This window comes from Terrapene carolina, unplaced genomic scaffold (genome assembly GCF_002925995.2).
Source record: "Terrapene carolina triunguis isolate 2854851 unplaced genomic scaffold, T_m_triunguis-2.0 Scaffold210, whole genome shotgun sequence".
In the NCBI taxonomy this organism is placed as follows: domain Eukaryota; kingdom Metazoa; phylum Chordata; order Testudines; family Emydidae; genus Terrapene; species Terrapene triunguis.
In genome coordinates, this window is record NW_020664561.1 from 5,326,548 (window position 1) to 5,339,663 (window position 13,116).

At 44.5% G+C, this 13,116-nt stretch overlaps 1 protein-coding gene across 1 annotated transcript in view; it reads right to left on the minus strand.

Moving 5' to 3' along the window:
- The window catches only part of LOC112107414 (dynamin-3), a 316,224-nt gene that overhangs the window by 263,358 nt on the left and 39,750 nt on the right, over nucleotides 1-13,116 (minus strand). The window contains exon 2 of the mRNA XM_026655330.1: nucleotides 7,468-7,541. Within this exon, the coding sequence (XP_026511115.1) occupies nucleotides 7,468-7,541 (74 nt within the window). The remainder of the gene's footprint in view (nucleotides 1-7,467; nucleotides 7,542-13,116) is intronic.

The window sequence follows — 13,116 nt, forward strand, 5'->3', positions numbered from 1 at the left end:
CGTGGCTGGGAGGGAGGAGGGGGAGTTAGGGCGGAGACTTTGGGGAATGGGCGGAGTTGGGGCGGGGAAGGGGTGGGAAAGCGGCGGGGCCAGGGCCCGTGGAGTGTCCTCTTTTTTTATTTTTTAAATATGGTAACCCTATGTAAGGGGACTGTTGCCCCCTTACTAACATTCAGTGGGGGTGTTTTGGTTGGCTAGCTCCCAGCACTAAAAGGCGAAGGATCGATGGCAAATCAGGAGCCTGAGACTGACAGTCCCCAGGAACAATGGGGAGAGGCCAATGCTCCAGATCAGCCTGATTAGCCTGCCCGCCCTGTCAATCAGAGAATCAGGAGGCCAGGGGGGTCCCATCCTCCGTGTGAGCTGGAATTGCCTGGGTCAGACAGAGTGGGGCCGAGCTAAGGAGAGAGCAGGGGCCCGAGCTAAGTTGCTGGGAGCAGAGCTGCAGCCCCAAAAGCCAGAGCACAGCCCAGAGAGAGCAGAGCTGCCCTGGGAGGAGAGCTGCAGCAACCAGAGCCGGAGGGGCCAGACAAGCAGCCAGGAAGCAGGTCAGAGCTGGGAGCAGAGTCACAGAAGCAGCCTGCAGAGCAGACCTGTCCTGGGGGCAGAGCTGTAGCAACCAGAGCCAGAGAGGCCAGAGAAGCAGCCCAGGGAGCTGAAGGCAGAGCAGCAGCAGCAGCTGTGCTGAGGCAGAGTGGAGCTGGGGCTGGAGCAGTCCGGAGCCGGGTGCGGTGAGCAGCTTGGGAGAGTGAGGGGGACCCTGGGCAGTGGGCCCAGCATAGGGAGACGCCTCAGCCAAGAGGCCTTGCAGGCCAGACTTGGAGGGGGATCATAACCCCAACTGGGCAGGGGCGACACTGGGAAGAAGGGTCCTGCCACCTAGAGCCTGAGAGCGTGTGGCCACCGCCAGAGCAAGTGTCCAACCCGCAGCGTCTCTGCAGCACAGCCAGGGCCTGAGAAGGAGGCCTGGGACCTACAAGGAACAGACTGTGAACTGCCCTGACGTTCCAGAGACACTGCTTGTGATGTTCCCTGCCACAGAGCAGGGTGATGGGTTTTCCTTTAACCTTTCCCATTTTTCCTTATTCTTTTTTAAGAGTAATTGTTAATTAAACAACTTGTATTTGCTTTAAATTGTATGAAATGATCAGTGGGTCAAGGAGGTGCCCAGTGCAGAGAGAGAGTACCCCGGAGTGGGGACACCCTAGCCCCTGTCCTAGGTGACCACAGCAGGGTTGGGGGTCAAGCCCCCCAGGAATCCGGGGCCCAGCCTTGTCGGGGTTTACGAGGAGTCTGCCAGACAGGAGAGTGGAAGGGGAGTCCTCAAGGGCAGGGAGGCCTCTGGGTAAAGGAAGTGGGAGCGAGGACTCGGATCCTTTCGCTAGCCCACTTCACAGGGGTAGTGCAGAAGCCAGGAAAGTTCCCCACAATAGCGGGACCATTCCCCTGCTTACATCTATATGTAAATGATGGGCCTAAAATGGGACTCCAGATATGCAGCTATGGGGTGGGGGGGAACAGCAGACCACTAAACCAAAAGGGTGCCCCCATGATCTTAACCTGAGATCATGCTAAGTGTTGAGACTTAATTCCTAAGGATAGAGAAGGGAAGAGGCTCTTTAAGAGCACAAGCAAAGGAAAAGAGAATCTATATCTCCTCCTGGAAGGAGACCAGGAATAGAAAAGTACATGAGACAGGCATTCTACGAGATCAAGGTCATCATATGAGGGTTATGGTAGCTGCTGAAATACCAGGGCAGTTTGGCATTAAAAGCAGACAAAGTCAGGTTTAAGGAGAGTAACTCTCCACATCTGAAAACCATAATCTAGAACAGTGGTCCTCAAGCTTCATTGCACCGTGACCTCCATCTGACAACAAAAATGACTACACGACCCCAGGAAGGAGGACCAAAGCCCAAGCTCCACTGCCCCAGGCAGGGAGGCCAAAGCTGCCCCAGGGCTTCTGCCCCGGGTTGGGGGCATGTAACCTTAGTCCCCCTGCCCAGGGCTGAAGCCCTCAGGCTTCGGCTTCAGTCCTGGGCAGTGGGGCTTGGGCTTCTGTTTCAGACCCGGGCGGCGGTGCTCGGGCTTTGGCCCTGGGCCCCAGCACGTCTAACACCAGCCTTGGTGACCCCATTTTTGGGGTCCCGACCCACAGTTTGAGAACCCCTGCAAGAAGGGGGCTTCTTTCACCCAACAGACCAACTGCTAGGCAAACATATTTCCCTGCAAGATGGCTGACCTCCACAGCAAGGTTTCTCTTTACATAGAGAAACAGGGGTTTGGATTCATCCCACAGATACATATTCTGAGGGGTTAGGATAAGCCACCACCGCTGTATTGTCTGCCCTGAAGAAACATGAAGTTCTCGGTCTAACAGCTTCTGAAAGCTAAAAGCATCCTACTCACAGCCCTGAGTTCTAACACATTTGTGTTTATTATATGCTCTAGAGAAGACCATTTCATAGGAACATTCTAGATCATTCAGCACCCTAAACTACCCAAAGACTGCCATCTGTGGTCATTATAAACCAATGTGTGTGGTCTAATAGATGCTTCTAAAAAAGTACTGGAGCAGAGCATTGGCAAAAGCAATAGGAGACCAGGCCCTGGATAGCACACCATTGCTTGGACCAAAACACAAGGACCTGTCCTGTGAAAAAGATAATGCCCCATCTGTTTTGAGCTGACCAGAACCATAGAAGAATAGGCAGAAAGGTGGTAAAGGAGGAACTGGAAAAGTTAGTAACCAACCCTACATCCAAGACCATAAGTACCCAAACAGGTGATGCTGAAGCATCTGGCATAGAAGACTTCCTCCTGACACTACAGAACCCAACAACATGGTACACAGCAATGAAGGAAATTAAAACAACAGACCCAATGCCAAGGCACTCAGCCCTGACACACCTGAAAGCTAAGCTCCCAAGGGTCCCTGGCACAGAAAACATTCCTGATATTCAGGAACTGCCCAATGCCAGAGCTGTCCTGGCCCTGGGTCAGTCACAGTGTCAGATATTCTCATGGTTCCATTTGCACCTTGTCTTTCTAGGCTCTGAAGAGCCATCACTGCATCTGGGAGCAGAAGTCTCGAAGAGACAAAGGTTTCTGTAATGGACGAACAGGGGTAGCAACACAAAACCACCAAGTTTCCGCTCAATGTATGTGGCAGTCAGAAAACTGTCCCTGTACTTCAAGGAAACAAATAGGATGTACACACACCCCAATGGACATTTACCCAGAAACTTCTGAGCTTGTGCGCTGAAGTGCACACATCACCCAGTGTAGGGATCAGTTCAGGCAATGCTCAAAGAAGCCTGTAATAATGGTGGCCACCATAATACATACCAAAATAAGTCCATTCACCACTAAATATAACTCATAGTACTATGAGGACACCTGTATTTGTTTTCACTCACTAACAGCTTCCAAAGAGATAGGACACAAAAGCATTGTTCACCATGCATTCATAATGTAGTATTTTCATTAAGAATAATGGTAACCAAAGCTAAATAAAGAATAGGTTGTGCTGACCACAGAACAAAGGCTGTGCATGTCCATTTGGTACAACTTTTAAGCAACGTTTTTAAAGTGTCACATATTCCATCACTCTGCTCGAAAAAGGCAAAGCACTTCACTTAAAACATGAGCTGTTGACTTGGCTTGAGAGTAATGTGTTTGACTTTATCTATAGTCTCTCAAGAGTCCATATGCTGTACATGCAATGAATATTAAATCTCTCTCGTGGCCAGCACAGAGCATTTGATGAGTCTCTGGACATTTACAAGACTGTCGTTTTTTTGGAGAAGCTGGTGTAGTATAGAATATATTTACAAATGCAGCCCACTTTGTTTGCAACTACAGTTCAAAACCAGCTGGGCAGCCCTGATACGAGTCTCATAAATCAGAACAATTCTAGCAGAACTTTCCTTTCAATTGTAAGATCACCCAAGACATCCAGATTTTTACTTCTCCTGACAAAACACCCCCAGATATTGCTGACATCATCAGACTTGGTCAAGAGAAAATGCCAGCTGCTTAAGAGCTCTCATGTCACTCACAATGTTTAATGAAAGGCTTTTTCTTCATGCCTGAGGCTGTAAGAGAATACAGGATTTATATAGCTATGGGAGTACTAGGGGCATAAGATGTGATATATGAGCAATACTTAAACTAACCTCTGTTCCCACCATAAAATTATCAATCTGACTAAACAGCAAGACCACAATGGATCACTACACTATATCCAGGTAATTGCCAAGACTGCTTTTAAAAGAGGAAGCACAGAAAAACCCACTTAAAAGTAAGTCTTCCACCAGCTATATCTCTACATTATTGAAGTATTTCATTTTAAACACCTAGCCCACTGCCTTTCAAGCCGACACACAAGATCCATCCCTTCCCATACAAATGCCAGACCATCCTATACCAATGTCTAGGACACCCCTCAGTGGCCAAATCCTCCTGTACCCTTCCACAACATGTCCCCAGTTGCCAAAGTTTGCAAGCAGCTCTAGTGTGCAACAACACCTGAGCTGCCAAACCCTCAACCTCTTTTGCCATCTGCCCCCAGTCCAATCCCATCCCTAGCCCTTAGCGCCATCTACCAACCCCTCAACACCTGAGAAGCCCCCCAACTTCACAAATCAAAATGAGTTGCTAATACCCTCTTATACTCACACATATAGTCTCCTTCCCCTTGACAATATTAAGAAAGGTGTCCCTCACCTGTGACCCAGCTGCCAAGGGGGTTACAAGAATATCCTGACACTAGAACCAGTATGTACATTCTGGTTCATCAAAGAATCTCATGTGAGGTCTTAAATGAAAGCCAGGCTCACAATGGCACATTTGCATACAGAGTCAGAGAGCTATGAAGTCAACAGAAAGAGCACACAATGAAGGAAGAGAACCTTATCTTGCAATAGGCTTGAAACATTGGCTGGACTATATAAATGGGGAACAAAGACATCCCACCATTCTGCACCTAGGAAGAAAACGGACAGCATGTTTATATTCATGAAAACAGAATCTCAACCAACCTGGGTTGAAAACACTGCAAAGGACTCGGTGGGTAAGATAAACGCCTTTAGACAGAAGGTTAGCCTGTTAAATTAAGTTTAGCCTCTAGAAAGCATGTTATGATTTTGTTTTATATCTAACCTGTTTCAGTTATCCTTACTCACTGTCTCTTGAATCTTTGACAATCAACTTATTGTGGTTTTCACTGTAAATATACCTCAATGCTCTGGTATTAAGCTAAGTGAGGATCCTGAGTTGAATCATACAAGCTGGTGTGTACACTATTCCCTTGGGGACAGCAGATGTGGTATTTCTCTGAGTGTTCAGTGAATAAGGGGCTAGACACTACAGGGGATGCTTTGAAGGGGGTCAGGACTGGGATGCACCTATTGTTAACCTGCAAGACAAAGTAAGGGCTTGCAGACTGCTTGAGTGGCTAACAGACTGGTGGTGTAAGGGAACTAACACCCAGTTAAACACAACCAAGCCTCTGAGGGGCTGCAGGGGGTAACAAGGGGACTCTCAGTCCTGGGTATCCCAAGAACCATGGCACCACCCCATTGTAGGTTTTTTTTTTTTTTTTAAACTTATTCCACTTTAATAGAAAAGGAGCCAGGAAAGATCCTAGGACTACAGGTTGGAGTCTCTCTTCATAGTACTGGGGAAACTGTTGTACTAGTCTATCTTTAATTAGATTTCCCAACAGTCAGGTAAGTATAAACTTGATAAGATCAAACCTGCACAGCTCCTGTCAGAGAAAATTGTGCTTCTCTAACCTACAACAACTGTGGGTTCTTTATTTTTTAAATTGGGGCAATAGATAAAGGTGACCCAGGGGATCCAATTTACTTGAAGTTTCTTTAAAAAAAAAAAAAAAACCCACAAGCGAAAAAGGAGCAAAGTCTTATTGTATAACAATGAAAAATTAATAAATAGGCCAGCATTTCCCAAAAGACAGGGGCATGCCCCCCCCAGGGAATATGAAGGATTGGCTAGGGGGCACAGGGGATCCCTCAATTTTTCTCTAGGGCATGCTGGGCTGTCCTCCACCCAAGCACCCTGCACACGGCCCATTCCCTCCACCCCTTTTCAGATACCAGCTACTGTAGCTGGTTGTCCTATAGCACAAGTGGTAGAAGTCTGCTGCAGAGCTGAACATTCATGGCTCATACTTTGCTGAGGATCATGGTAGGGATGATACAGTTGCACAATTGTATTTGTTTACCTTTTTCCTTTCTGTAAAACGTGGATAATAAAATCACCCAATATCCCAATGGTGTTGTGCAGATAAACTCATTAACGTTTATGAAGCACACCACTGAGGAACTTAATAATAAATAACACTCAGCACAGACTACACAATGAACAAGGAAGATAAAAAGAAATTTTGAATAATAACCCATTCACTGAATGAGGCAGGGATCCTGTGGAAAGGTAGTATCTGATCAAGTAATTCAAGACTCTGTAATAATGCACTCACACAAGCGAACTAAATTAAGGTTGCACCAACAACTTTAATTCTGGCATTTCTTAACTTCTGAGTGCTTGCCTTTGCCACCTGAACACTCTTTTAATGTAGTGTTTGTTTTTATTTACCATATTTTAGCAATTTAAGGCTTAAGTCAAGACCAAGCTAGTGAAGATTACTGAACACACTATGTTTTGGCTATTAAAAACCAGTGGGATTATGAGAAGTACCAGATGGCTTTGAACACAGTGGGAGATTGGACAGCACAATAGCAGATGAAAGTCCATTTAGATAAGCATAAGTTAACGAATGCTGACAAATACATTCAGTTTTGCATACACAATATTGTGTCCAAGATAGAGTATAATTTTTGGTCAGATAATTTTTTTGATTCAGGAACTTCTATTACTGCCAACTTTGCCCTTCTCCAGAAATTTCCACAACTCATGACATGGAAAAGTTACTGGAGGAAACAGGCTGTTTGCAACCACCACTGACTGCCCTGGAGAGCAAAACTGAAGTCCCTGTATGTCCATTTTGGTTATGTGTTATTTTGTTAAACCTAATTTTACGGGTTACTGAGAACAAACATATCTAATCTAACATTTAAAGGTAATTCTTTTTCTCTAAAATAACTAGTACATAATATACTTTTTTTTTCTACTTTTCACGTTTAGCCATTAAAAGCAACCAATAGCTACTTGAAAATATGGCACGCTCTAAAGTTTACCCAAAATTATTACAGACTATGACCCAGATGGGACAATGAACTCAATGGGACCATGCACGTGTGTAAGTGTTTGCAGTGTTGGGACCTTTCTTCCCCATGGCAAACTCTACTTTGAATAGTCTGTTTACAACTCAAAAGACTGGTGTAAACCCTCACACTGACAGGTTTATAACACTTAAAAAAAACATTCAAGTAAAAATACTTTGATGCTGAACTCTATAAGAGGGATATACATCAGGTAAAATACCTGTTTTGGCAGTGACAAGCTGTAGAACCAATGGTCGCCTTGTTACAATTCCAGATCCTCGTGGAAGGAAATCCCTACAAGAAAAATCAGAATGTAAATAAGGAGAGTATGATCACAACTGAGAAAGTCGGACAATGGAATTTTTACCAATATGGATCGTTCCTTTAACAAAAAACAAAAAAAAGACACTACACCACTGTTACATTCACAGTGGGCACACAGAGAAGTTAGATTAAAAAATAAAATACTCTTTCTGGAATGTTGCAACATAAAGTCAATGTTATTTCTTAGAATCAAGAACCCCAACACACAAGAGCCAAAACCAGACACACACAGAGCAGACAGCTTCCTATGGCAGAGCAGCACAACTCACCCCACCTTGCTCTAGGCTGGCTCTTTGCAGACTGACTGCTTCATGCCCAGATCACACACTTCTCTACAGAGCCCCCTAGCCTGCAAGCAGGACCAGGAAGCCCCTTAAAAATCTGAAAGGGATAGCTTGTAATTTGAACACAGTTTTCAGCATACCAAAACCTTCACTTAAAAAAAAATTGTAGTACATAAGGGAGAAACTCTTGTTAAACATTTAAATTTGGTAGACTTAATTTTCATCCAGCTAATCTAATGGAACCCAGGATTTAAAATGCAGGGCCAAAGGAACAGTTCACAAATTAAGGAATCCTTTAGGGTTTTTTGGATTTTTTTTTGGCTACTGACTCTAGTTGAAGTGAATCGGACTGATAGCCAAGAGAACTCAGATATAATTCTCATCTTTAAAAGAATTAAATTGCGTCTATTTTTCTTCTAACACCTCCACACCCAATAATGAGAATTTTGTCATTTGTTGGGAGGGAGTTGAAAGGCTTCCTTGTAGGAATTTTTTCAGGGTCATAGACCCCTCATGTGTCTATGCACTCAATGTAGTGTGTTCTCCCACAGTCTGGCCTTTCCCCCATCCCTTCCCCCCCTTATGCCATGAACCCCTTATACCATAGTTAGTTAATGCCGGTAAAGGACTAGGAACTACAATTCTTTCCACCTTGTTGGCAATCTCCATAGTTCCTCACCTCGCTCATGCTGAGCCACCACAGCAATTTCTTACAGTTCAGGGTGCAGAACTAAGGAAAGGGGGATTTGCCTTATTTTAAGAGAAGCAGAATCACATCCGCTTACCTAGCTTTGCTCTCCTGGGTCTTCTAAGAGTCATGCAGAAAACTCCCCCCCGCCCCTTTCTCAAGATATTTTAAACTCAGACACCTACAGGCTGACTCACGGGCTCTGCCCTACTGAAGACACTCTACACTCAGAGGACCCAGAACACACTATAATTTCCTTTCAAGAGTGGGAAGCAAGAACTCCTCTAGATCTCTAATTCCATTTTAAAATGTTTGTGAATGACTCTATATATATATATATATATATATATATATATATATATAAAAAAGATTATTCCAGAGCAAGTAACGGACAGGTAAACCCCATCACTCACATCCCCAAGCCTTTGGGGGGGCTCTGTGAGAGTGGCTTCTGGCCACTCTGTGAGAGTGGCTTCAGAGAAGTAGAATCCCAAAGTAAGTAGGTTATCTTCTTTCTAAAAAGACCATCTGTGAAGGACTCTCAGTCCTGGAGAGTGACTAGCTCAACGGATGTCCCACAGTGAAGAGTATAACGATAAACACTGACTGGCACAAGGTCAACACTGCATGTAACAAAAAGTTTGTATTTATTTGTGGTTTTTGAAGGAGGAAGTAAAATACCTCCCCACAAAAGGGCTGGCCACCACCTGGGTGCCCCTGGTGGATAGGAAAACCTCTGCTGTGTTCTACTCCTGTTTTCCCCTTCACCAGGGCTCCTTCAACAAACTCCAGTCTCTTTCAATCACAGCCCTTCTTAGGGGGTTGGGTTTTTCATTAAATTAACAAAGTTCTCAAATAAACATGAACAATCTTCCACCCAGGTTTAAGCTGTGCTTAGCCCTTGGTTCCTAAGGAACTGTCCCATCCTGAGGGACCATGACTGAAGACCCTCTTTCCCTGCAACTTCACGCTGCAGTTCCCTCACTGCAGCTTCCTGCTGCCTTTTACCCTGGGATCATCTGATCCAACCCAGGTGTGGTATGTCCTGTAATCAGGACTGGCTTAGCCCCAGGCCCTCCAACCCATGGGCAAGCCAAAATCATGAGGCTTAAGGAACATCCAGACAAAAGACCTCTCCAAATTTTTGGCCAATTACATATATAGGACATACTTAAGCACAAAGATTGGAGCGTGCGGGACAGCACTCCTTACTTCAAGGCAGGTTCTGCAGAACAACATAATAACTCTTCTTCACAGTAGATGAATCTAAGGGCTGGTCTACACTACGCAGCTTTTAGTGACAAGGCTGTGTCAACACAGCCTTGTCGCTAAAAGGTCAGCGGGTGTGAATGCTCTCTGTCAGTATTTTGTCAGCACGTTTGCTGACAAAATACTTCCAGCCCCGCGAGTGGCGTTAGCTTTGTCGGCAGGAGAGCGCGTTCACACTGCCACTTGTGTTGGCAAAACTTGTCTTTCGCGGGGAAGGGGGAGGCTTTTTTAAGTACCCGTGAAAGACAAAAGTTTTGTCGACAACATCGTAGCGTAGACAAGCCCTAAGGAACAGAGCTTTGCCAACAGTATGGCATATACAAGGCTGCTTCACATTGGAGGACCATGATTGAAACATCGCCGAGACAAGCAGCAGAAGTTGCCCTGCCTTGTATCATACACGTCCTGACATGACTTAACTGCGAGCCATCCAGTATTAAAACATGTAGTCAGTCATTAAGACATGGATCCCCTCGGGACATCATTGCCCAAGCAAAATGTGTTAAAAGAAACAAAGCATGGGTGGGCGTTAAAGCCTTTAGTCCACTTAAAGTACAACCCCTTGGAGTTGTCAACAAGTGTGTGAAAAGAACCTCCCCAGGATGAGCATGTGGGCATTGGTGTAATATTGATGAGAGTCATTATGGAGGAATTCCACTGCCACCTTGGAAAGGAATCTGAAAAAATGATTCTTCCACCAGTCTGAAGCACTGCTTGCTCTTCAGGTTGAAGAGACTGCCACCAGGAAACGGTATGCCATTTACAAGAACCTGAGTGCACAGACGGTTATTAGTTGGAAAGTAGCATTCACCAGCTCTGTCCAAAGTAGGGTATCCCATGAAACCTAACTGGGATTTCAAAAAATGTCCAACAGCAGGCGTACTTGGGAACAAAGGGCTGCAGAGACACTTGTCCACGTTGACCATTTTGTCCTTTTACAATGGAGTAGAATCTGCCTTTGGATTGCGTTCAACTGGACAAGCAATGTAGGCCCCTTATGAGGTATTTAAAGAGATCCACAAGAGCCTGAGCTCAGCACACCAAATGCTTCTTCCATTTCCAATCACAGGTCTTTCGGGTAAAAGAGGAGACACTCACCCCAGACCTACCAATAATATACTAAGGAAAAGGGTTTAATACACTTAAACATAACATTTTCAAGGCTCCTCTATATGTAGTATCCTCCAGATTCACTAGGATGAACTACCCCTTAAAGAACAGAAAGCCTTGGCATCTCTAAACCTTCTCAATTGCAGCCGAGACGTGCAAGGGGTAAGTGCCCATTAAAGTGCCAGACGCATTGGCACTCTCAAGGTTCAGCTGGCACAATGATTTTTCAATTCAGCAAGAGGAGTCCCTCTTAAGAAGAGAGAAAGAATTGCAGAGAGGTTCTTTTGCCTTAAACTGGCAGAAGCAGCCTTACTGTGCCAAGTCTGTTAGGATATAGATATTCAGGCCTGTCTATAAAGGCCTATACTTTAAGAATTTAGGTGTATTCTTATCACTTAGCTAGTTATAGAGGTATAAAAGAAAGAATCAAAATCACTGTCTGCCGGTGTAAGGGACAGTCTGAGGCTCTGCTCTTAGGCTAAGTAAGGCCTTTGGCTAAGCAGCAGAGGCAGCCATAATCTGAGAAGTGAACGGTCACATCCTCACATTCCAAACTAGTCACATTGAAATAAGGTGCTATTGGGCTGTTAGGAATATCAGGACAAGATTGTATTCCTATCACCTCCAGAGACAGGGAAGAGCCTAGAAGATGTAAAAGGAAACTTAGTTTGATAGCATCCTGTCTGGCAAGAACTCACTTATCAATAGCTGGGATGTGAAATCCTCATTTCTGTATTGTTCCATCACTGTAGTCTCCACTTCCCTATTGTTTGTCTGTATAATCTCTGTCTGGTTCTGTGATTGTTTCTGTCTGCTGTATAATTAATTTTGTTGAGTATAAACCAATTAAGGTGGTGGCATATAATTGGTTAAATAACCATGTTACAGTATGTTAGGACTGATTAGTTAAATTTCAGTAAAATGATTGGTTAAGGTATAGCTAAGCAGAACTCAAGTTTTACTATATAGTCTGCAGTCAATCAGGAAGTAGGAGGGGGGAATGGGAACAAGGAATGGGGGTGGGGGAATTGGAATCATGTTTTGCTAAGGGGGGAATGGGATCAGGGAATGGGAACAGGGATGGCTCTGTGGTGTCAGAGCTGGGAAGGGGGACACTGAGGAAGGAAACTTGAATCATGCTTGCTGGAAGTTCACCCCAATAAACATCCAATTGTTTGCGCCTTTGGATTTCGGGTATTGTTGCTCTCTGTTCATGCGAGAAGGACCAGGGAAGTGAGAGGGTGAAGGAATAAGCCCCCTAACAAAGTCCATCTCATGTGGTATCCTCTTGATGTACCAAGAAATGTTTCCATGTGCAACAATATACATAGTACCAATTCCTTCCAAGTTAGAGCCCCTCCTGTGGTTTATAGTAGCAATACTATGCTTATAACTGAGACAGCATTCATTTTACGTCCCTGCAGTTAGGATCTCTGGGAAATGCTGATCTGAAGCATCACTTTGGCATCGGAGTTAGAATCCACTGAAATTAATGGGGCAGGTCATATCTCAGTGTTATTGTTTCAGGCTCTCTGCAAACTCAGCCCAACATCGCTGCATCATTTACACTCAGGACACATTCTGAAGGTATTTTCTCCTATCTGATAGCATTTACTTGTTGTGATAGGCCCTAACTTTAAAAAAAAAAATAAAAAAAAAAGTTGTGACTTAAGAACAACTAAAAGGCCTGTTGGCAGCTCCATTCACCGCTCTGGCTAGTCCTTCACACTCCACCGCTGGGAAATGCTTACATAAACAAAGAAATAATATCCATCTCTAGTAAAATGCAAGTACTGGAGACCCATCTTCATGTTTATACCTATTAGAATAGACTGTGCAAACGAATGCCCGCACACTCAAATAAAAAGACAGCACATTCAAACAAACACCAGTTCATTGGATTGCCTAGCCAAATGTGTACCCTGCAGGCAAAAGCACAGTCAATTAGATGTTTAATTTTCCCTTCATTTAATAAAAAACAATGGGTAATTCAATACAAATGCAGCACATTAATACATAGATATCACTGATTTTTAAAAGCTGCAGTGATTAGTTATCTAATACCTCAGACAATAACTATTTACAAAAATCAGTGTAGCTCAAAAGCTTGTCTCAATGTCACAGACACTGATCTAAGTAAATATGTTCTAGTGCCATGGTTCTCAACCAGGGCCCCAGGGCCCCCTGGGAGGCC